General features: G+C 30.4%; 1 protein-coding gene and 1 long non-coding RNA gene across 4 annotated transcripts in view; one reads left to right on the top strand and one right to left on the bottom strand.

Annotated features, from left to right (window-relative positions):
- Nucleotides 1–6,145: 6,145 nt before the first annotated feature.
- LOC143229304 (uncharacterized) lies at nucleotides 6,146–15,719 on the bottom strand. The gene is made up of 3 exons (XR_013015784.1): nucleotides 15,591–15,719; nucleotides 9,981–10,127; nucleotides 6,146–8,557 (listed from the first exon to the last, which is right to left on the bottom strand). It is a non-coding gene; the product is annotated as an uncharacterized LOC143229304 (long non-coding RNA).
- Nucleotides 15,720–15,753: 34 nt separating this feature from the next.
- LOC143229303 (uncharacterized) overlaps nucleotides 15,754–27,124 on the top strand; it is a 74,884-nt gene continuing 63,513 nt past the window's right edge. For 2 of the 3 annotated variants that reach the window (XM_076461439.1, XM_076461438.1), the window contains exons 1-2: nucleotides 15,757–15,993; nucleotides 16,243–16,497. In XM_076461439.1, the coding sequence (XP_076317554.1) occupies nucleotides 15,943–15,993; nucleotides 16,243–16,497 (306 nt within the window). In that variant the 5' untranslated portion in view covers nucleotides 15,757–15,942. Of the gene's footprint in view, nucleotides 15,994–16,242; nucleotides 16,498–27,124 lie in introns of all 3 variants that reach the window. The other variant, XM_076461440.1, reaches the window with a different exon arrangement.

Raw genomic sequence — 27,124 nt, 5'->3', positions numbered from 1 at the left:
CACCATGGAGCCCCAGGAAGGAACACACTACAATGTCAAACAAGGTCAGTGCAGCAACACCAAGATTTTGTGAGCACTTTACCCAAACACCAGCATCAGATACAATGTCCACAACACCTGTTGAGAACATCCATCACTGGTTGCCCATATACAGGAATTCAAGTGTTGTGTTAGGGTTGGACTCCTCAACAACCAGGATCCACTCCTCCCCTTCATGGGTCACCATGCACAGCAAACATGTGGGTGGATGTTTAGATCCCAGAGAAGGTAAACTGAAAGAACAGAACCTTCCCTGGAAGGCCCTCTCACCACATACAGGAATCCACACTGAGAGGCTCGTCATTAGTAAAAAGGGAAGAAAAAGTAAATTTTAATAACCTAGCCATTTCATAATAATCATATAAAAGTCTTCCTATATCATTTCTCAAGGGTCCTATCCCAATCCTAACATCTTGTTTACCCCTAATGTACTAAAACAAATTTTTACTGCTAATTTTTATGTTTTCAGCCAAATTGCTTTCATACATCCTTTTGGATGTCCTAACATCCTGTTTTACCAACTATAGTAACCCTTCTCTGAACCCCAACCTGAAACTTGTAGCACTAGTCAATTTAAATATGTTAAATTTGTGATGCTTTTCTTTAATTTTACCTCTTATACTCTTATTGAGCCAATATGGTTTGTTTTTTTTTACTTGTAGCCACCCTTTTCTTCTGTGAGAAATATATTTGTTTTGAATAATGATAAGTTTCCAACATTTGCTCAGTCTCTTCAAATAACTCAGCTGCCCAATTCATAACATATAATTCTTGTTGCATCACTTCAAAATTTGGTTTTTAAGCTTTAGAATCAAAATATCATTATTCATGATTTCCATATGCAGTAAAACAAACCTAATACAGCAGTGATCACTTGTACATGGGTGTTCCCCAATTTTCACCCTCTCAATTATTTCTATGTTAGAAATTAATAATAAATCTAAAATAGCATTACTTCTAGGAGGTTCCTTGACACAGTCATGAAGAAATCTATCTTGAACAGTTTTCAGAAATCTCTCTCCCTCATGGTTTTACTCTAACATTTCCCAATCAATACATCTGAAATTACAATCACCCATAATTATGAAAGTTGAAATATTAATCTCACTGAAAAGACAGGAAAGTTTCTCATTACTTTCATCTGGATGTTTGTAGCAAATTCTTACTAAGAGATTTTCCCCATCAATATCCACCAACAGTAACCCAAATTGATTCAATCTCCTTGATATTCTCAACTTCAACAGGATGTAACTCAATTTTACATATAGAGCCACTCCTCCCTCTCTCTTTACTACTCTGTTCCTATTTAATAACCTTCAACCATGTACTTCAAAGAAATTTGTCCTAAAAATCATCTATATTTAACTATGTTTCAGTTATTCACATTGCATCAAAATCTATTCCTACCAGTGTCTGAAAGTCATCGATTTTTTTTCTTATACTGCTGGTATTACAATAGTAAAAATAAAGCCTATTCTTACAACTACTTTTACCCTAATTTCCTATGCTAAACTTTCCTCTACATCTTCTGACTGATCAAAGAGAAACTTTCCACTGTCCATCTCACTGGCCCTTTTTGGTTCAAATGGATTGTTAATTAAAGTGGTTTCTAATGAACTTCAAAATCATATTAATTAATTTTTTTCACTGTACAAAGAAGTTAATACTAAAATTCAATTTTATAATTGGAATTCAAATTCAAATTTTAAAAACAATATAGTTTTCTGAAACCCTTTAAAAAATATATCTACATGACCACATACACATACATATATACTTGATGCATCAAGGGTCAACACAGTTTTGTTTCGCTTACATAAAATTACAAGTGCTAGTTCACAAATGTGTCCACCAGGTTACATAAAACAATGGTAAATAATATTAAAACAACATTTCAAATGAATCAGACCATAAGATGTTACTGAACCTTGTGACCACCTAATCATAAAAACAACTGTTACAAATACCTGCCAATTAACTGAAAAAAAGTGAAAAAAGCTCAAGTTTAAAATAACAAAAAATATACACAACAAATCATATAATTTATTGAAGTTTTAATTTTCCTTCAACCAAAATAAACAGCAATATTAAAATTATGACACAAGTTTCTCTCAAAAGAACCTGTCCATGGGGGAAGGAATTGAATACCTTTTCCACAAATAAACCTCTCTAGAAATATGTGAATTATCATTCACAAACATTGATGTAGAAAGCCTGCAAGAACTGTCAACACATTTTTATATCACTACTTTTGTACATCTACATCCAAACCATCTACAGCATTAATAACATTGAAGATAACATTAAGAAGCACCACATAGACAAAGAAAACAACTTTAAGATTTTATTAATTCTGAAAAACAAAGCTAAATATTTCAAGTAGTGAACCCTTAAGGAATTAAAGCAAAAAAAGATCATTACAGTTAAACTAGAAGATAAAAGTAAAGGATTTAGTTTTAGATTGTGAAATATATGTTAAATATAACAAAAAATACTAAATTATACCAACTCTTCTAAACCTCTCAGTAAAGATCCAAAACACAAAGTTGAATTGAAAACTTATAAAACTTTTAAAAATGGAAAGTAAATTCCCTCTCAAAATGAAAAATTCTATATCTGAACAATAGAACTCTAAAATTTATAAACTGTCTAAAATTCATAAATAAAGAATGCCTCTAACCTATTATTTCAGAATGCAACTATCACACTAAACCCATTTCATGGTTACTCAACATTACTAAGGCCATAATTAGATTTTTATTTAATATCAGCACTAACAAGCTTACACAACTCTTAAACACGGAAGTCATTTCTTATAAGAAAACAACAACGTTGATAGCATTAAACAACAAGGATACCATTAAAGATTTCTCTGATATGCTTAACCTTCACAGTTTATCCTTAACTAACACAGAAACATTATTGAATTTTCTGGTATCAAACAATTATTTCAGTTTCAAAGCAACCATGTATCATTAAGAGGAAGAATAAACTATGAAAAATAGAGTTGATGTAGTCTCTGTTGTTCATTTTTTGTTCTATTCTTAAACAAACCTGTTGTTATGCTGGCTCAAACAAACTAGTATGTCTGCTGACATATGGTATTGAGACATAGATAATTTTGGAGTTTATTTTGAAAGCATTTAAAACTTATTCCACCTTTATACTTTCCTTAACTCTCAACATACTCATCTTATAGAACTCAAAAAAACAATACAAGAATCCTTCTTGGACACTATTTAGAACTGAAATACAATTTTTCAAAATTCTGTGTATTGTAAGGCTTGTGATAGCTCAGTGTTTTTAAATTTTAAAAACATTAAAACCAGGAAAGTTTTGAGCAAAATACATCATATTGATTCTAAATGTAACAAAAAAACAACTGCTACAGAAAGACTCAAGACTATACTAAATGATAATTATCCCTTCAAGTGTTTCAACACTACTTGCAAAAATGAAGTACCAACCAAAAAAAACCAAAACCTAAAAAAAACATACCTCACACACAGACACCAGAAAGACATACTTCAATGCTGTTATTTATTAGTATAAACTTAAGTAATGGCTCCACAAAAACTTTTAAGCTGGAACTTTCTATGAAAATAGCTAAATGACCTCGAAAAAACCTAAAACATAATTGTTACATCTACATTCACTTGAATATAACATGTATCAAAAAATTATTTACTTGCTCAATAAAAAACACACATTTTGCACATCAAATCCATCACCATAATACTGGTTCATTGTTTTGTATAAAAACATAATAAAAAACATATACTTCAATAGCAACTAAAAAGAGATTATTTCTTTAGAACCATGACCTAATTTTGTAACCTTAAAAGCATAAAATGTTATATTTTCCACGAGAATTTTCTAAATAAACATAATAGATAAACTTAATTGATAAATACATCTTTATTTTACATTCAATAATTTCCACCCAATGACATTTCAGAATTGCCAATAATGTGAGATTTATTTTCAACAATATTATTACAAGACATCATTTGCTGATGCTTTATGTGCACTTTACAAATTTTTATAAAATAGCATGTATTTGTATGTAGTTTCAAGAAATCAAGTGCAAGTTTTGCCTGAATAGATTAATCATGTTCTGCTGATAAGAAAAATGAAGTAAATGACGGTTTACTTTCTGAAGTATAGTTGTGCAAATATATTTACCTATGTAGAAAAACTATTGAATGTGCATTATAAACAAATTTAACAAACTTGCTTTCATTCTGATTGAGCTTAAATGATTATTTCTTTCCTTTGAAAGGAAACAATGTTGCAAGCTCTGATTTATATTTAGCACAATATAAAAAATATCACATTTTGTACTGTTAAAAACAAAAAATAGAACTATAAATTATAACAGAAACCACAATCTATTTGAAAAGTTCATGTGAATATTATATCAACCATTTAATATGAAAGTAAATTCCTACTGTTCACCTCTGCTGTTTTACTTCATTTTGGTAGATCTAATGATGCCCTTATTTGAATTTTTTAGCAATAATGACAACTGTTAAATATTTTATACCTTTACCAGCATACATAAAATTATTCAAAGCTTTGTTGATTTCATAACATAGGTAACTTTTTTGGAAAACTCAACACTTATTGTCAAACACCTTTAAATAAGAGATATTTGTATATTTAGAATTTTCTACAGAAATTTCTAAGTCAACTTAACTTGAAAACCATCTCAAATCTAGTTCTCCAGCTGTATTACTTAACAAAAGCTTGCCTTCTGATATAAATTTGTAATCCACCTGCTACAAAATTAATACTTAGCGTTTCTTTTTCTAATTTCACAGTTCAGACATTTCTGAATTCTGATCACATATTACAATTAATAATATAATATGGTTGATGAAAAGTTGAGTAAAAATGAAATTTCCAGTTTTCATCAATCTTGCTTTATGTTATAAGAAGGAGCATTATTTCCATTAAAATTCCTTTTCCAAAAACATAAAAATAACTTATTACAATTATCAAAAAAACCAGCAGACAACAGCAACAGAATGTGCACAATTTAATGCCCCTAACACATAATATTTCTAGACAACAAAACTGAAATTGTTCATACTCCTGTTATCTTATTTATGTGTAATTATCTGAATTATATGTAATGTTTACACATTTTTATATACATTATATTCAGATTGAACTGAATATATTTTTTTTCTGCAGTACATTCAAAACTGAAACCAGAAAAACAAAAAATATGCTTCACATCTGAAGAACATTGTTAAAATAAGTAGACACAAGATAAAAAATGGAAGAAAAAAAGTGCAGCTGTAAGTAACAAACCAGCACTGCTCACTGAAATTATTAGGAAGAAATTAAAAAATTTTCATTAAGTACCAAATGAAAAACTTGGTTTCAAAGTGTAAGAGAAAACCAAAAAGTAATATGTAGGAGAAAAAAAGATTAGTTGAAAACATTAAAACTAGAAGTACGGATCTGTTTAAATTAAAGCATGATGTTAAAATGAAATATGGGAATTTGAAGGATGCTGAAGGAATGTTTATTATAAAAGATCTTAGAATGGTTGAGTTACTATCTGAAAATATCAAACTAAAAATAAGGATTTCTTATTATTATAGGAAAACATGATGTAAAATGAAAATGGAACTTTGAAGGATGTTGAAGGAATGTTTATTAAAAAAGATAATGCACAAGTACTAGCTTAATTTCAAGTATAATTACCATCTTGATAGAAATCACTTCAATATGTCATGAAAAAAAATTATTGATGTTTTGGTCGATCATTGGCTTCTGGGCAGTATGTTATTGTCAATGGGAAAACAAATATGATTTAGAAACTTAACTATAGGAATGTTGAATTTAAGACAATGGAGCATACCCTTGGTAACTGAGGAGTTGAGTAGGTCTTCTGGAATTGTGGTTTCAATAAGTGAGCAGATTAAGTTCTTCAAAAATAATATTATTTAGAAAAGAAGGTTTAAAGGAGACCTGTTTGAAGTCTTTAATAATAATAAAAGGAATATATATAACATTGAAGTAGTATACTTTTTTTTTCATATTTAATAGTAAGATTAAGGGACACAGAGTTAAGACTTGGCAGAATAGTAGCTTTTTGTAAATTAGGCAGTTTTATTTTTCAAATACATCATTACATGTTAAAAATTCGCTACTGAGAATGATATAAATCAATGTCAATATGTGTAGTGTGCCTTTTAAGACCTTTGACTGGTTTTAGAATAAATATTTTAATTATGCACTAAAAACACTGATTTTGGGTATTTTAATATATTTTAAGGTCAACCTTTAGGATAATTACCTTCAGACAGAATCAACACATCATGATTAAGGATCAATTAATATTTTAAAAAATCACAGTTGGATACAGGCAGATGCAATGCTCAACTTTAATTATTGTCAGAGATGACTAAAATTGCCCTTGATAAAACAACTTAAACCTGTGTTGACTGATGGACAACTAGTACCCAAGAACGGATCCCTATTCAAAACAACAATACATAACAGTGTACTGTTTACTTATCCATGCCCACTTTACATACATAATGTTGACTTTGATGATCAACCAAAATCATCGTTACTTTCCCTATCTATGAACTTGAAAATTTGAGCCCCCATAAAAATATCTTTTGATCCATTTTTTGTTTAAAAAAAGATTGTAAAAGAGAAATGTTGGTATAATCCACCAAAAGGGGCTGAAACTATTACAAAATTTTGGTTTTGTGGCTGGTTAATACTGCTGTCTCAGTCACAAAACTTTCTATTGTGGACAAGCTTTACCTCCATTCTGCTTTATGCATGCAAATTTTGTATTGTTTTCAACTGAATATGAATGGCTGTGTGTGTAGTAACACAGTACAGCACATACAGCTCAGTTAATTACATTACATTTTACTGCACAATGTTTGTATGCAAATATGTGGATGGGCAGGGATTTACAATGCAAACACACAGAGATAACATGAATATTTAGTGAGATTAATTTCTAGTATAGATGTTTATGGCAGTAAAACTAACATGGCTATCTCAACTTCTTACAGATAAGCCTGTAGCAAGAACTAAATTGATCAAATTTACAAAATCAAACTTGGAATTTTCATCACTAATCATCACAGTTGAAACACTGACCCCATTTTGATTATGCACATATAGATCTGCATCTAGGGTCAAACAGACATAAACAATCAAATCTAGGAAACTTGGAAGGCCTAGCTACGATTAGAAAAAGTGTGAAAATCTACGACTTAAAGAAAATATAATAATGACAACTGCAAACAAAATTTTTTGAAAGTTTTGATCAGTATGAAACAGAATAACAAGTAAAATAAGACTAGAATTGGTCATCTCCAGGTCAATAGAAACAACATTTATAAATGACAATAAATATTGGCAATGTGTGTGTGTAATCGTGTAATCGTCGCAGAACTAAGACATTTTATATTTTTAAAGTAAAGTAGTACATGTGAGAGTTCCGATACAAGTTTAGTCTTACTACAGGCTATACTTTACTGTACTTGGCAGGAAGGCCAAGCTGGTTAGAATGAAAACATTAAATGTGATTGACCACGACTGCTGTTCTGTTTAAAAATTTTACAGATCATTGAATGTTTGTTTAAGATACTAAGTAGCATGGTTTGGACTTATTTTTTCCAATATAACAAAATTTCCTGAGAAATAAGGTGCCAAACATTAGATGAATAAAAGATGCAAACTTGCCAACTAAATATTAATTGTACTTTTTAAGAAATTAATAAGATATAACAATATCAAAGACTTTGTAACTGGAAATTTGTACATCAATATTATTATATTTGAGTCTTTTATTCTTTTTCCAGACAATCCCTGATACATCCTTTAAAATGTTTTTAAACTGGAGCTCTAAGATAGGTGTAGGGAGAAAATAAGCCTTCTTGTCATTTCTCAAATGTTATATGTTACACAAATTATGCAAAATATACTAGTTCTAATATCATGTACTTAAGCCTTTTTTTGCATATTCTGAACTTCACATTGTTACTGTTTTATTCACACTATTTAGGCAAAGTATTTATAAAACATAGTAGAAAATATTATAAACAAATTAATTCCTTTATGAAAATATTCTTCTTACATGGCCTGAATATCCTATAAACATAACAAATGTGTAACATTCATTACATGATAATTAATTTGATTTAGTAAAGTATATTCCTTGGCTTTTTAAGATATTTAATAGAAAGGAATCTTTAGCAGTATGTGCAAAAGATGCAAAGATAGAGAAAGTCCTTAGCCAAGGTGGCTTTTCAATAGGGCCTTGCATAAAACCCCAAATCAACTAATGCTGCCTCTGGTTTAACAGAATTTGATAAATTATTCTCAGTATGCTTCCTTTACTTATCCTTCAGTTTTTCCTGAGTACAGTGTATTAGTCAATCACTAATTAGGAATGACACTTGACATATTTGACAGATGTGACACTGCAGACTAGATCCACATTTTTTAAAATCTTCTTCAAGTATCCTACCTCCTATTAAAGAAATAAAGAAAAAATCACAAGACATTACTATTTTCATGCTATTAATTTCTTTTGCAAATTTACACTAAATATTTTCCCGAATTATTATATTAACAAAGCCACTTTGTTATCATAAAATACATATCTTTCATATACTGATGTAATACATGGTTTTCTAAGCATCTAGTTAGTTCAATCACTATAAAACTAAAAACAAACTGAACCTGAATATGTAAAAAAACAAAACAAAAAAAGCACATGTATCAGTCTATACAAACGAAGCATGACTGAAGGTAAGTAAAAGGAAAACTTAGTACAGATAATCTATTTAATATGTGCAAGTTAAACATTCTATATAAACCTTTGTGCACTAAGATTAACAAAATTAACAAGATGTAATTTTTTTAAGGCACTACTGAAAGCTATGGTGTAATAAAAAACTAGGAATTATTATTGTAAAAATCCTAATAAAACATTGTCACTTTAAGCTTGACAATTAATTAGAAAATGATGATCGATTAATTGAGGGGTCAGCACTAACATCCAACAAACTGATTACTATCAAGAGATTTGAATAGTTGTAAAAATTGAATACAGTAATAATCAAAAATATTAACTTTAATTAGCTGATTATTTTTGAGTAGTGATACTAGTTGAACAAACAACTAAAAATGAGTAGAAAATTAGAATCATAACAGCAATATTTCAGTTACTTAGATAGTTGGAATAATCTAAAAAGTAACAACCAAAAACAAATAATTTTGATTATATTTGTGATATTAATCAATTTAGTTACAATTCGAATGAAATATTTGAAATTGCACTAACAGAAGTAATGAAAGCTCATTTGTAAATACATAATAATTTAAATGAGCTAATTATCCAGCTCTATTTACAGGTAAGTACAGTAATAACAAAATAAAATGTTATCAATAAATCTACTAGCACTTACATTAAGGTTATACTAACTGGATATCCATTGTCATCATAGCTAGTAATATATATATATATATTAAATTATGTTTAATTAATAATTATTTACCTTTTTAATTACTACATATATATCTGTATTTCTAACAAGAAAGCTCTTAACTGAATACTGGCACCAGCCAAAACACACTTTATCTCATAGGATATAACTTAAGTAGTAATACATATCTAGTATGCAATTAACAACTAGACATATTGTATAAACAGCTACCTACTACAAGAAGTATTGATCTAGATATAAAAGTAAAAAAAGATACATACATTTGAGTATTAGTTAAATAATGCTTTTCAAAACTTTACTCATGCAATATTTGCATACTCAAAGTTTCAAACTGAATATGCTCAAATGATATAATTAATTACACTTTCACATTCAAAAGTTTGCAACAAATAAAATTTCCTCAGCAAGTAATAAATATAGCATAAAACCTTGTCATCACTATACCTCTTTCTATCACCATAGCAATGCTTTGTGGACTCCTGGTAAAAACCAGCTGAGGTATATAAGATGCTGTGCTAACTGAACTGAACACTGAAAAACATGCTGTAACAGGACTCCACAACTGGATTGTACTATGGCTACCAAACTTCTCTAGTACGTAAGGAAATAAATACTTTATTAATAGATTCTAAATATAAAAATAATCTAGTACCAAACCAACTTAATGTTCTAATCATTTTTTTATTCTTCCACAAATTATTTCTATGAATCATTTTTATATGGAACAGAATAATTAACTACAAAACTGTTTACAGTAAATCCTACAAGAAAAACAAAACTTGCTCATTTTTTGTTATCATACTTTTTAAAATATTTATTACAATGTTAATTTATTTAATATTAAATGCCATTCAATGTTAAATCTTAAACCAAAGAGTAGATGAGCTTTTTTATTTCTTATCTTCATACAACTTTGTTATTTAGTTCTTTAATAACAATTTACAAGAGTTCGGTGATATCAGAGGAAAATAATTTTTCTTCACACAAACTTCATAATAAAATACACACAAAAAGTAGACAATCACAATTACAAATCAAGGTATTTCAAAGTTACAAACTTCATGCAGCAGTTAAGTTCACAGAAGTTCCACCCAATACACATAAGAGATCTTAATCAAATATACATGTATATTCTAGCATGAAGCAAACTTTATTACAAAAATATTTACTGATGTACATAAATCTAAGACACATTGAGGAGTTATAATATATTTTCATTGTGAACATCATTAAATCACTCATAGCCTCCACTACTATTTTCTATTAATAACACAATCTTGACCACTATTAATACAACTTGTCATTTAGCAATCTTTAATTCCCATTAATCAGAATATTCAAAATCTTGTGATCATAAATGAAACTAAACTATCAATGAAACAGGAAATATAATGTGTTGCAGTAGCTAATCAACACAATTTTAATCAAAACTAGCTGATGAATCATTGTCAATAATCTTCATTACAAACATCATTTGTTCCATAAAACTGTTAGTTTAAAACCAATGGTTAAAATTTCAGAAGTTCACAAAAGAATTGTATTTCTACACATGGAAAAAAATACTACAAAAAAAACTGAATAAAACAGCTTGCATCATGCAATTTTTAAGGTGTGGTATCCAAAGTAGAGAAACATCATTTGTAACTCACAATTCCATGAATAGAAGTCCCCCTCCAAAAAAACTGTCTAACAGGAAGCAAAACATAAAATTAATATTCTTAACCTTCATCAGTACACATTAAAATAGCCACCCTTCAGTATACCTGGGGTCTATACAGACCATGTATATAATTAATGATCATAATGTTGAAGCTATGATTTAAATGTGGAAAAGTTAGCATACTGGCTTCTCATAGCATTGTACAGATAAACTATGAAAAAGACAGAGTACCATAAGTATATAATATGTGATTATTACAAAATATGAAATTTTCTTGCATCAATTTTCTCATATTTAGAAAAAAATTGTCATCACTGACATATATTTTGATAACATAGGGCCAGTTCTCTAATTGACATCTCACAATTAAATCTATTAAAATACTGAATGAAGAAACAGATTTCTTGAACATGTAACAAAAAACACTAAATTGTATGAAAATGTGCTCGGGGTCTGAATGGACCCAAGGGGGTCAAATTACATTAAACTTTGTTTCAGAGCTACATTAATACCAAATTTTGTAAAACATGTAAACAAAACTTATTCTGAGTGAACATAAAGTTTCTCATCTCTTTTACCAGTCATTTTACAAACACTCATCACACCGTAACACTCGGTGTGGAGTAATCAGTGAAGACATGATTTCCACATGTTGTACAGGTTTGATGGACTTACCTGTAAGTGATTCTTGGACAAAGGTAACTAAGGAACACCTTGACCAGCATGCTGTCTTGTGTCAAGCAATCCTAGATTTACAAAGACAGATTTGATGCCTTTGTACACTGCACAGGTGATTCTGCAGATGTCTCTAAAGTAAATTATGCTCATTACATCACTTCAGGAGAGATCTAAATACGTAATCACTGTTTATCACAGTGGATAACCTCTGAGTCCATACACACAATACCTAATGAAGACACAGAGCTCCAAATCTGTATATTACTTACAGTCTGCAGTGGTCCCATGCAACTTTTTATTCACAATAATTATTTGACTTCAAAACATTGAAAGTTTTACTATTTTTGTGTGAGAGGATGATAGTGTAACAATTACATAAAAATGAATAAAAATATAATTGGTCAATGAAAAAATATTTATCATCAGGGTCCATATAGACCCAAGGTGTACTGATGAAGGTTAAGAAATATATAAAGACAGCACTGAACTGGCAACAAAAGAGACAAAAAACTCAGTCATCATTGCCCATCCATCAAAAGTATGAAATTTACTTTTGAAATCACAACTGAAAGAATATGTTAAAGTAAGAAAACCTCCATTCAGAAAAAGGAACAGAATTACAAGGCTATAATATACACAAGAATGCAGAAATTGGACTATTAAAACAATGGTCAAAGGTGCTTCAAACAGATAAGTTCAAGTTTCAGTTATTTGTAACTACTCAAAAGCAGTATCTGAGACAATGAACAACTGAAATTAAATTTAAAGAGTCTTGCTTGAAGCCAACAATTAAGTATGGAAGAGTATAAAGTAATGCTGGAAGATTGGTGATACAGTGACTGTGGCAAGATACTAACTAATTTGAGTCCACAGTGCTGTCCTCAGTGGTGCAAGACTTATTAGTCCAAACTTCATCTTACAACAAGATAATAATCCAAAACACTCAGCTGTGATCATTAACCCTTACTTGCAAAACAAAAGAGGAAAGTGGAGTTCATCAATATCTGTAATGACACTCTCAAAGTCCAAATCTCAATATCATTGAGGATGTATGGGACTATCTGGACAAGGAAGAGTCGAAGAATTCCAGCTACTTAAATAATCTTTGGAAAGTCATGGAAGAGTTCATAACAAAATTATCTGAAATTGTTGCTGAAAGAATTTTAACAATTTTGAAGGAAACAGGTGGACATGTGAGCTATTTTTTATATCAAGATTATATTGTGTATACATTTGTTATTTGATAACATATTTCCTTTGCCACAAAGGTGTATTTACATCAAACACAAAGTTTTAGTTTCCACGTGCATTATAAAAAGCTAAATGTCAAAGACTTTTGCACAGTAGTATATACATATTAGTTATCTTGGTTTCATACCACTCAGTACAAGATATATGGAAATCTTTAAGATTTAGAATTTACTTATTGTACTTCATAGTGCCCAAACTTATACCCTGTTTGGTCATTTACATTTCTATAATAAAGCTGGTCGGTCAAAAATTCCACAGACTTACCCATACCCTTTGAAATACAGCAAATTTAAAATTAAATTACTGTTGTAAACTAGAATAAAGAGCAACTACCTGTATTAAAAAAACAAGTGTATAGAATGATGTTTTGAAAAACTTCCATCTTCAAGACCTGAAGAAGAAAGACATTCAAAATGTTTTCCTCTACACTTGTATTTCAGTACAGACAATTGCTCTCCATTCTAGTTTAGTCATCATGAATATCCTGCCTAAAAAGTCTATCAATAACTTACTATTACTTATATTTGAATGATTTAAAAGAATGCTTTTGTTTTCACTGAAGTAAATTCTAAAACAACGTAAGGAAAATGCAACAATATAATTTTTTATTACATGAAAATCAAACATGATATTTTTGTGAATACAGTTTTTACAAAAGATCTGTATGATACCCTTCCACAGAACAAATCTGGCTCTTATATTACAGTTTGGGCATCCCTGATTTTAACCTATGATATATCAACAGTGTGCAATTTCACTGAATCTTTAAGAATATAGGACATCTATTCACATTGTTAACACATTATACCTATTAAATGTACTCCTAGATATTGTAACATTTTTTCTACTACAATTACTCCAATTTCAAGTTGCATTCTATTGGGTTGAGGAATAATTCGTGAGCGTTTTTTCAAGTTAAAAAAAAAAATTCATAAATGAAACGCTTTCACAAAATATTTCATGTCATTTGGTAGATAATTTTTTGCTCTAATAGATGGTGTGTTTGATTTTCATATGTCTTTAATTTTTGCTTTCATTTTCAGCTCATTAAATGGAATGTCAAGTGGACAAAATCGAGCATTTTCGACACAATCTGCTTTTCGCATTTAATTTCTTGCAATTTCGTTTAAAACAATGCATACTATATACCTAGGTATTACATGAAATAAAGTATCATAATAAATGTTTTGGGTGTAATGTGTTCATGCATTGAAGTATTGTATAGTCTTGCATGTAATGCTTGAATGAAATTATTTAAAAACGCTCACTAATTATTCCTCAACCTAATATTTGTAAATTTTGAAAAAAATTATAATATTCATGATATTAACTGTTATCATAAATACAATTTGCAAACAGAATACTGTTAAGAAAGGTATCCTACATTTTTAAAACAGTCAGTAACTATGCATAACTTTCAAATTCAAAGAAATGATTTGGTATGTGTAAAAATGCATCTCGAGATGGCTGGTACTGGAATTAACAATTTTACTAATAAAGCAGAAAACAACGTTTTGACCTTCTTAGGTCATCTTCAGGTTAGGTAGTTATTGTGTAGAATTTAGAATATTATTGTTAACAGTGAAACCTCAGGTTCTTTTATACTAACAAAATAATTCTCCATAATCTTTAATATTTAAACCACTGCCTACAACTTTTTTTACAAACGAAATTAATTATGTCATACCAGTTCAAAGCTCACACAAAACGTGTGATTTACATTTTCCAAACATATTTTAAAGTTCAAAATTAACACATTCACTAATATGACTTCAGTGAGATAATGCTACTGTTAGTGATGTTTTCGACCTTTAAACGCTTAACAATACAACTTCTTTCCTGTCCCTCTGTAATGCTGTACAGAAGGAATAGTGTTGGTTAAGTTATTGTCTTCAATATGAACTCTCTCTAACGGTGAATTACAAAAGAGTTGAAAAACGAATAAGTAATTGATATCTATTAATAGTATCGACAGTTAAAATTTAAATATAATTTTACAGTGGCAAATTAAAACTGTGTTAGAAAAGAATAGCTTTATATCTGCTCAATAACAACATACATCACGTTGTTCTTAAGATTTGAAGTCTAATTTCAAGTTGCTAGATGCTGTACAATAGCGACGTCTATGCATTAATCTATCTAACTCTTTCCAATTCGAAAGTATTAAAAAAAAAAATGATTTCCACCAAAACAATCTATTGGGCCAAAACACAACCCATTTTGTTTTAATGTTACTTTTATTATTATTATCAATAACCCATTATGTGTATTTTACACTTTCTTATCGTTTACTGTGTAGCCTACTGCAGCTCGGAAGAATTTTTTTTTTTTGCATTTAAAAATAATAACTTAGATAAATAAGACCATTTTATCAGACTAATATCTTAACAAAATAAAGCGTTTGAGTATAACAAGGACATACTTCATAATAAAATGAAAATTAGAGACAATCTTTTGAAAATTACCAATGATTCGATAGTTTCAACAAATATCACTCGCAATTGGCGACAGCATTGCAAAAGGCCATTTTGTTTCACGAGGTGCACGATGGGACTAGAAAATGACAGCAAACGGCATTGGCTCAAATCATCATTGATATTGTTAGTTGTTTTATTTATTCATCACTTCGTCTACGGGCTGCATTTCAAGTCTTGACGACATAGGGAAATTGTAATACTAAAAGATGAAACAATTTTGAAAATGAGTTGAAAAAACTTTTAAATATCTACTTGTTAGTCATAAACGTTTAGCTGGTGTTAAGGTTAATGAAATATCTATGTGAATGTTTCTTGAAAATTTAATTGCTTAATTAATTTAATGATTGCGAATAGTTTCATCAACAATGAGTTCAAGTGTGCCTCAGGTGAAGTATGATTGATTTTATCTTTTTGGAAAAGGACTATTAAGTTATGTGTTTATTAGAAATTTGTGTTTATTTTCCATTTATTTATAATAAATTTATAATATAATGTTAATGCTGCGTACTAGAACCGACCTTGCTGTAGGTGTAGTTTCGCTGGATTAGGGGAACCACTAGTAGCATGTGCTCAGGGCTTGGAACGCACACGCGTTTATCGCGGGCTGTGTGAATTGATTCTGAATATGACATTTTCTCAGTTTGTAGGTGCTTCGTGTGGCCACCATGGATCATATACATTTTATAAAGCTTTCAAATATTTGAAGCATGGGAAATACAAGATTCTGACGCTTGGTGAATTTTTCTTTGTGAGAATTCCGCCCGATGATGATCCGTGCATAGGCGAATTGCAACTACTATGGGAGGACAAGAACAGTGATCAATTGTTGTCAAGTATGAGACTATATTTCCTTCCTGAACAAACTCCTGAAGGGAGAAAGTCTTACCATGGGGAGGTAAATTGGTGTTTATGTATAGTTATCTTTTATTTTATGTGTTAAAGTATTATTTTTTATATTTAAGACTTTTAATAATATGAACAAAAATCAATTTTGTTTAGAAAAGAAATTAGTATTTGATAAATTTTGAGGTATAATTGATAATTATGTAACAATACATACACGCGCATATATATATATATATATATATATATGCATGTAGGCTTTTAAATATTAATATTCTGGTGTATGATTTAAAATACAAAAGAACCATTGAGTTTCTGTACTTGGTCTGCATTAACTATCCTCTCATGTTTAGTATCATAACTATTAAGCTGTATTTGAAGTCACTTTACTAAAATTTATGAATTATTTATAAAAACCTCCACTGTGTTCTTGGAATTTTCTGAAATTGCAGTGGCAGGACAAGACATTTAAATAAAAAGAAAGACATCAGCTTTAATTGTAATTATTCTTTTACTGATAATTTCTTATTAGAAATATTAATTATATGCCTTTCGTGTTTCTAATCAGTATTATCAGTGAACTACAAAATTTTGTTCAATAAAACATTAGTTTACCTTACGTGTAGAGAATTAAACGGTAATGGTATTTACAGTTAATGTTAAGAGATCAAAGCTTTTATGATTTTATAATTGTGATTGTGTGTCCAGCTGTTTTGCCTTCTATTGCTATATAATTCCAAGTGCCGTTGATATATTATTCTAAGGCACAGCAAGAGCGTTCTGATCGAACACGGTTGTGAAAAGAAAAATTAGAATCGCTTCACATCGATTCTAGAAACAAAAAGCAGACATAACATTCAGAGTAAAAAAAAATGACCTATTTTCAAAGCTATGAAACGCCTTACTCTTCAATCAACTTGCCGTGACATAGCTGAAACCTATAGGTTATAGAAATTCCAATTTATATAAAATATTTATTCCATAAATAAATATTAATGGTAGAAAGATTTGAAAAAAGACAAATCAGTGTAACAATGGGGGGTTACTTTTTAAATGTTTGTTCGAAAAGTAGAATTTATTATTATTTTTTATAAAATACTAACGCATCATACATTTTCACATTATGCAGTTAAATTGTACATTAGAAAAATCGCAATAAACATAAAATTAGGTATTATTTAAAAGCATTATAAGCATAATATGGCCATTATAATGTAGAAGAGACCTTCTCATATAATCTCCTCCCTCTTTCGGTTAGTATCCTCTCTGCAGTGCATACATATCCACAACTACGTGCTCGCTCAACTGCTCGGCTTTGATTCCAGGACTTTAAATCTTTCCTATTGCCAGTGGCGTTCCACATGCGTGATTCCATTGCTGCCCAATTACCCCTAGGGAGTACTATGTCATCCTCTCTTCTTCTCTAGCGGGTTTCCTTTAAATCCTAAAAATTAGGGACAACACTCAATTAGTGACGTAACATTGTAAAAAGAAAAAAAAATGTAGGAACGTTGCGTATAAGAAACATAGATGTAAACCCAAAGTTTGTTGCAACGATATATTGTAATATTCTCCGTTATTTGATCTTAACTAGTTTATTTTTGCGTGTTTGAATTGTGTATTTGTGAACATACAAAAGACGTTAGCATAACGATCGAAAAAATGATATTTGAGAAAAAAGAATATATTATATTATATTTAAATATTAGAGTTTTAATTTTTTCCAGGATGGATTAGTCTATAAAAATACGGAACACAAACTACCGAGAGGGTAGGGGAATCCCTCCAAAAATGTAGATGTGGATCTTTCCTTCTACCCACAAAAAAATTAATTAAAATAAAATTTAGAAGATAGTCGACCTTTTAAACTTTTTAGGATATTGAGGTGGTATTCAACTCCCTCCCTCCTGGCTACGCCCTTGCTAAAATCACTTATTTAGGGTAGATATGAAAGAAAACATTTAGAATACAACTACATTTTGTAAGCTTTCAATAGAATAACCTGAAGCTAAATTATTTACGTACAGAGATACTTATCTGATAACCTGTTTTGGTAGTTGCAATGTGTGTAAATAAATTGAAATAAAAACTAATAATTTGGTTTTGATTCAAAATGGCTAGTTTTATTTATCAATTTTTAACCTCTTCAGGGAACACCAAATATTTAGTAACGATTATAAATTTCAAATATTGAACCAATTATTACCAGCTTAAAATGCATTTTTAATTATTGCCTCTACAACTGTCGGACCATTGTTATATAGCACATGGTCTACGAAGTAATTTTGTGATTTTACGTTAGGTGAAGAACTTGTAAAGTGTTCAAGAATAGAACATAGTTGATATATCTAACCTCAGCGCAGATGTGACTACCTTCTAGGTCTTTCATTCTTTTTCTTCTGATATCTTTTTCTTTCTTTCCTACATGTACATCATCCACTACGTGTTTTGTTTTACGTTTATTTTAGCTTGTGTAGTTTCAATCATTGTTTATTCCTATTTGGTAATGCTTTTATGCGAGTGATAACTGAAGGAAAATTTAAAAAAGATTTCGTAATTTAAAACACGCACGTTTCAGTACATGAAGGTAGCTTGCTATACAATGCACGTTTACAACCAAAGTTTACACTTCAACCTTATTCTCCACATCGTATAAAATAGGTTTAAATAGTTAATAAAGCAGTTAAACAGACAATAATCATATGACATTGCATATATATATATATATATAGTTCTTGTATTAACTTTCACTCCTTTGTGGTTTCTAAAAAACTCAGACGTTTCTAGTAATTGTCGTATTAATTTTATGGAAGAAGTTAGCATTACAGCCCTTAGAAAATTTTAATTAAAACATAAATACTACATATGTGTGTGTGTGTATATATATATATATAGTACTACGTGCAAGTGGTATATTCGAGTTAGAATACATCTACTGTATATATTACATAAATACCATAATATTGCTAAAATGTTACAAGTATGTAACCTACTCTATTACAAAAGTTTTCCCGATTTTTATGCGATAAAGAGATTACCCAGAAGAGATTCTAAAATGAGTGTTTTAATGAGTTTAGAAACGAATTTTCTCATAAGCTTGCGTGCCATCACTGGAGCACGCAGCGTTGATGATGCAAACTTACTTTTGGAGTATTGCCAAATTATATGCGCAAGACAGATACTTAATATTACTAATATATGAATATCTTATGAATATAGAGGGAAAATGCGCTAATCTGCATAAAATGGCTTGTATATCACTCAGAGTAAAAATGACAAAACTGGATGTTTTACATGTAAATTTAGCAGGAAAATAAACCTATATTGCTATATACTGCACGTTTACAACCAAAGTTTACACTTCAACCTTATTCTCCACATCGTATAAAATAGGTTTAAATAGTTAATAGCGTATTTTCCTATTGTATTTATGATGAACAGTTATTTACACGTGTTTATCTTTTGCTGAATAGCACTTGCTGTCTTTTATGTGTTAAAAATATAGATTTTCTTCACCATTTTAACGGCCTTTTTCATGCTCGTAACGATTGCTTTCAAGTTCATTTCATAGACTTTTATTTATGTGCCATTAAAAAAAAAACGACTGACGTAATGGCTTGTTGATTTAACAAATCGCAAAGGCCCAAAGCCTAGTAACTAATATTAAAATATTTCTTACAAAATATATAAAATAATAATTAATAAACTACTACAAGTATATGATACTAACAAAAACTGATACGAGGAAATGGATGGTTTTTGTTTGCATTTCTTAACAGCTTGGCTTGTACAAAGTATAATGGATACCGTTTTAAGTTACGTACACATATATGTGTACATGTCAGATACTATAGATGTATATACTTGTAATTACTGTTTTTTGTATATATCAGTATTGTTAAAAATAGAAAACATAAAAGTAACGAACCATTGGGGGGTACTGACGTCATTCAATGAGCACATAAGGAAGTTTAAGATGTTACTAAATCACACTGCAAAAATAAGAATTATTTCTATAAAGATTGCTAAGTCATGCAGCAGCAGATAATTGGTCTGAATAACGATTCACTGAAAGTTTTCTCATTTTCTTTCTCGTGTTATATACGTAAATACTGAGAAAGGTGAATTTTGAACTAATGCAATTATACAAATCTTAATGCTTCGTTAGAGACATGCACTTAAACCTTTGTAAAGAAACTGTCGACGATACAGTTTATCTGAAGCTTTCTAAGCATAATTTTATTTTGCTTTGTTATACAGCTTGATATTTGCCTTTGATAAACGACATAAATTAAACTGTTATCGACGCGTGTTATAGAACACAAGGTTGCGTGGCTCCGAAATAATCATTACTAGGCCTTTTTTTTTTTTTACTTTGTGGGTAACGTTACGTTAAAACTTCACAACTGAGTTTAAAATCAAGAATTAATATATTATACAGTTTTAGGAGGTAGCTAAAGAATGCTGCATATACAATGTTGTTTATAAATCAGATTTTTTTTTTGAGTCATTCATTATTTTCAAAAACTAATCAAAACGTCTATTGATTTATCGATCGCGTCTCTCCGTTACTCGGGAAAGAAATTGCAATTTTTTCTTCTCAAAATACTCCTGATAAGGGCTTTGTGAAAACGGTTTGCTTATACTGAATAAATTATATTCATCTATTTATTTAATGATTGTTTGTTGGATTTTGCGCAAAGTTACTTGCGCTAGCCATCCTTAGAATTGATAAACAGGAGGGAAGGCAGCTAGTCAACACTACCCACCGCCAACTCTTGGCTACTCTTTATCAACGTCTTGTTATATTGCAATTACGGCTGAAAAGGTGATAATGTTCGGAGACTGGACTCGATCCCACTACTTACAGATTGGGAGTCAGGTGCCTTAATCTCCAGGCCATGTCAGGCCCCTTCTAATAATAGAGATATACATGATTGAAGAACAACATGAAATAAGTGAGACATCGAATAATAATATAAGGATATAGCTAAACATATTAATCTTTTGCACATCCTGATGTATAGGAGTTAGATTAAATTTTAAGCGCTTTTAAAGCAATAAATCGCTTTATATATTCTCTTTTCGCAATGAAATAAACGAGACAATAATGTGAAGGTAGGTATCTTGACTAAAGCAATAAAACACATATTTATAAATATACACACGCTAAGTATTACATAAATGAGGCTGTAATCCGTCAAATATCTATTGATCTATTTTTTATTAATGATCCTCAGATAGGCTAAAGGATTATCTTTTATATTTTTATGAGGATCGATATTTAACTGAAACGAACTCGAGATTACATGTTATAACGGAATTGCTGCTATCCTTGTATTTTGATCAATGTTGCTCACGGCCGTCGAGTATTTCTAACGTTTTTAGTGTAACGAATAAGATAAACCATCTCTAATGCAAAACATTCAAGTCTTAATACATGGAAAGCAAGATAATCAAGTCATACAGTTTAACGAAACAAGCTACGTTTTGTTTATCATCATAATATATTTTTGTCAAATGCATTCACGCTTAAAAATATACAACCCTCTTCATTTTTTCTCTTTCTGTCTGTCATTAACATTCTTGATTACTGAAGAATTTTTCAGTATTTTAGGACGATTTGTCGAACGCTGTTGTTAAGCGCGAAACTACACAATAGGCAGTTTTATCCGCTGTATGTATCGAAACCTGAATTTTAGCTTAAGTACTCAGACTTATCGTTAAGCCGTCGGGAGCAGACTGGGAATAGAGTACAAAGTTTTAAAATAATTCTAAAAATATTTAATTACAAAGTTTCATTTATAGAATCATCCAACAACGGTATATATAAATATATTTGAGCGAGTGTTTCTAGGTCATTATATAATTATCAACATATGAGTTTCTTTTATCAAAAGCCATTATAGATAGTCTCACAACCTATATCTATGCTGTAAACAGATGGTGTTATCAGTATAAAAAACAAACAAACAATTTTATAAGACATTTCAAGAGAGATTTACTTTTGTGCGTTAATAGGCTTCTTAAACATTAACTATAGTCCGTGTGTTGTCGCTTAGAGGATTCGTAAAAAAAACTTTATGACTATAGATGAGCTATTGGAGTTTCAGTGACTGTCAAATCCCACTTTTCTATGAGACAAGAGTCAGTGCTACTTACTAGGTGTCGCCCTTCTAATCCGTCGCTTCAAAATTAGAAACGGCTGTTGCATATATCCTTTGGGTAGCTTTGCGTAAATTTCTAAACCAACCAACTTTATTTGGTAGAAATGAAATACTCCAAGGTATTGTTACTAACATGTCAGTGGATTATGTTGTAAAATATAAAAATGGCTATAATGAATTTCTTTGTATTTTCAAAAACATAGCTACACACACACATGGCGTTAGACTCGTAATCTGAGGGTCTCGGGTTCGAATCCCCGTCGCACCAAATATGCTCGCCCTTTCAGCTGCGAGGGCGTTATAATGTGACGGTTAATCCCACTATTCGTTGGTAAAAGGGTAGCCCAAGAGTTGGCGGTGGGTGGTGATGACTGCCTTCCCTCTAGTCTTACACTGCTAAACTAGGGACGGCTAGCGCAGATAGCCCTTGAGTAGCTTTGCGCGAAATTCAAAACAAACACACACACGTGTACTAAGCGTATATATTCGAGATACACCATACACGATTGTGTTCTATGAATTTGAGATATGTTCGTGGCAGATGATAAAAGTACTCTCACCACATTGGACAGGACAAAGAATGTCAAATCTTCATGACACACTCGAACCTTTTTTTTTTTTTTTTACCAAATTCGTTTTATATTACTGGCTCCCATTGACTGCATAAGAAGTAACACCCTGTATTTAAATATGCGCGTGGGCGGACAAGGAACGCGGTACTTGATTATATTACTCTTCGCACGCACACACACATACATATCCTTTAACAGTTTGTATGTTAACGCCTTAAATTAGGCGAATTGTGTAAATGTTTCGAAATGATTATTTAAACCACTTCCGTTATGGGTCTTATCTAATAACTTCTTACTCATAATCGTAGGTTTCTGAACCTTCCGTTGGTGATTTAATATTTTTTGTCGATAATTGAAAGTATTTCTCTATTACCTGAGTATCGTAATGATAAGTAAAAATAACCATGAAAAGTCTTATAACAAATAAACGAAAAAATATGTATTACCTCTGGATTGCGAATACACTTTCTTATATATAGCATATTGCGTACACAAGATAAACAAGTTAAGTAGTTTATCAGTTTATCTTCCTGTTTTTGTTATACTTTTCTTAGCACAGAAACTTGAAAGTGCCAATTCGCCATATATTTACTACAAGTTAATTAAATAAAATTTGAAATTTAGATTATAATTTTTTGCTTATGTCTCATCTTGTATTAAAACAAAAACTGTGGTTATCCTTGCTGTGTCCTCTGCGAAGAATCGAATCCCGAATTTTATAAGTTCTTAAGCTTACTGCTGAATTAGTAGAGGATAAAATAGTTGTGAGTTGTGTTTGAAGTTCATAACCAGTTACTAGTCGTGCACTTTGCAAATGTTAAACAATCACCATAACAATTGAATTATTCACAACTGTATTTGAAACAAGTGTCGGTTCGTTTAATGATTGTAACCTATTCCTGTCAAATTAAAACTACCACCTCTCGATACACACTAGCACTATGCATACAGCAGATGGTTTAGCTTACTTGTTATATTTTCAAAGTTAGAGTGCATCGCTATTATTACATTTTTATGTTTGTGTGTGTGCATAACATATTTCGTACAGGAAATTGCCTTTATCAAAGCGCATGCGCTAATCTTTAAATTACCAGAGTAGGGAGAAATACCGGTTGACTCCAGCCATATGCTCACTTTGCAAGAAATAAATACGTTAGAAATTTATTCACGTGCACGTGAGTTGGGTAAAGAGCTTATTTGTATATAATAATAAAAATAACAGCGTTCGCTATGTGAGCAGTTCAGTCGTTTCACTGTTCTACAAAGTATTCTTATAATTCATTATTATGCTTAATGATGACATGGTGGCAAGTTCATGTTAACCCACGTTGACAAGTTTATTCGAAGGATAAAGTGACTACATCAAATTTTCCTCCCCTTTAAAAGCTTTTTCATGAGAAGGATTTATTTGTTAGTTCATCTTTAAGGAAAAGCAAAATAATTTTTAATCAGTACCAAAAATGCTTCTACTTTGGAATTTTAACCAAACTGTTGTAATACTGTTGAAGAGCATAAGTTTTATTTTTTCTGCAAAAAAAATTATATTTGTATGTTCTTCAGAATTGATTTACTTAAGGATAAAATGCATGATGTTACATGTCCTGATGTATTTATTTTAATTGTCTTTTTATAATAAATTCATATTATTTAGTTGTAGTTAAAAATGTGTGTTAAAATTTGGTTCTGGCTAAAAATTATTTCACTATATTAGATGAACCTTGTAAGGTATGATAATTTCTGTATAACCTTAAGTCATATTTTTGTTTATTTGTATTGGAAGGTGAATATCGAATATGTATTTTTCACTATACTAATTTTGTTAATTTTCACATGCTTGTATAATTAATTAAATTTTTCCATTTTTACACATGACAAACTTTCCTTATTCTAAAGTAACGAGTAATGAAATGTTTAGAATAACTTCCTGCATTTTGTAATTTATAATAATTTTAAAGTTTTCATGTAGTTGTTTCCAGTATTATGAAATGTGTATTATAGTCAGTATGAAAAGGGGAAGTAATTCGGGAATTGTTTTTATTCATAAAACTTCAAAAAAGTACATGATCTGATGTTCATGTTTGTATTCACTTGTGGGCTTCAACATATTTTATATGAAGTTCTGATTTAAAACATCAAACTTACGTTTGATATCATCATGAGCCTCATAAAAATCAAAAGAAGAAGAAAACTGTTGTGGGAGGAAGCTGGTCGCCCGTTGTAATAAGTAATTTATATATATTTTACTGTCTGACACTGAAACCAACCACGTTGGTAACTCAATAAGCGTGCAGCATGGTGCCTCTATTCGTTCTTCGTTTACACCCCAAGGAGGTTCAACCCCCCTTCCATCTTTCTCTTAGCCACGTCGTAGCCATGACGACGTTTTCAGAGACCATTTCAACTCTGTATTCAATGAACGTGGGAGCTTAGTGTAATGTATAAAGTGCAGTGCCCTTTTGTTTACGATGTGAATGCTTTGCATCTTCAAATGACACACACTTGGTTCATATGTTTTTCCGTTTATTTAGCCTTAATATTATAAATATTTTAGTAAACTATCTGTTTCTTAAAATTTATTATTCGTGTAGATAAAAATTAGATAGTTTTTAGTTAAGATATTTTATTTGATAGAAGCCTAAATCTATTTAAGTCTCTTGAATAGCAAAACTAAAATACATTATAATCGACGAGATTTCCACTATACGATTTCATTAAGTCGTATTTTTTATTGTTTTGTACTTGAAGGTGATTGTGTTTAACACATTTCTCGTACACATATATATGTGTATGTGCGTTTAAATATTTTTAAAATAATTACTGATTAGTTATGCGCATGCGCATATATAGTTGTAATCTGGGGCAGTACGTAACAGTGACCTATATTATTATGAACACAGAAAACGTAGAACGTATTACCTAAGGATAATAAATAATTGAACTAGGTGTTTTGATATATTTAAGTGCTAATAACAGTTTTCTCAACACCGGATCTTGCAGTCTTAGAATGATTCATTTATTCTGTAACATTCATGATACTTTTATATATAATATTAACTTCCGATCAGTGGAAGCTACCTGTTAAGAGCGAAACTAAAACTCAACCTGGTAATAAGTATGCTATTTTTGCGTTTCTGATTATAAAAATAATAATTCATTATTTTATCTGTTGGATATTCTCGCTATTACCAAAGCGCGTGCGCTTATCTTTATCGGTCTTGTACCAAAATCAGTCTGAAGGAAAATACATATTAGATATTTACCTTTCAATACATATATTATAAAACATGACTTAAAGTTATGCAGAACGTATAAAATTTCACAAGGTTCACTTAATACAACAAACAATTTTCAAACAGAACCAAATTTTTACACAGACATTTTCAACTACAACTTTGCTTAAAATTGAATATAAATCAATAGTTAATTATGGTTTCATATCAATAGTTAGCCATTAAAAAACTTGAACTTTTGTGATATAAGTGTGTGTAATTTCAGTTAAAAATAGTGCGAACCTCAGACCATGAGTTAAATGTAAAGGGTTAACCCTCTAACATTTGTTAGGCCCAGCATGGTCAGGTGGTCAAGGCGTTCGAATTGTAATCTGTGGGTCGCGGTTTCGAATCCCCGTCGCATCAAACATGATCGTACTTTCAGCCGCGGAGGTGTTATAATTGGACGGTTTGTCCCACTATTCGTTGGTAAAAGAGTAGCTCAAGAGTTGGCGGTGGGTGGTGATGACTAGCTGCCTTCCCTCTAGTCTTACACTGCTAAATTAGGGACGGCTAGAACAGATAGCCCTCGAGTAGCTTTGTGCGAAATTCCAAAACAAACAAACGAATCATAATGTGTACGGAAAAAAATAAGAAAATAAAAAGTGACCTTGAAATAGTAACTTAAATGTAAAAAGTTTAACTATGATTTATACAATTTATAGTGTGTA

This window comes from Tachypleus tridentatus, chromosome 10 (genome assembly GCF_004210375.1).
Source record: "Tachypleus tridentatus isolate NWPU-2018 chromosome 10, ASM421037v1, whole genome shotgun sequence".
Taxonomy (NCBI): domain Eukaryota; kingdom Metazoa; phylum Arthropoda; class Merostomata; order Xiphosura; family Limulidae; genus Tachypleus; species Tachypleus tridentatus.
Note: the sequence above shows the minus strand (reverse complement) of the source record. Positions and strands in the feature narration are given on the sequence as shown.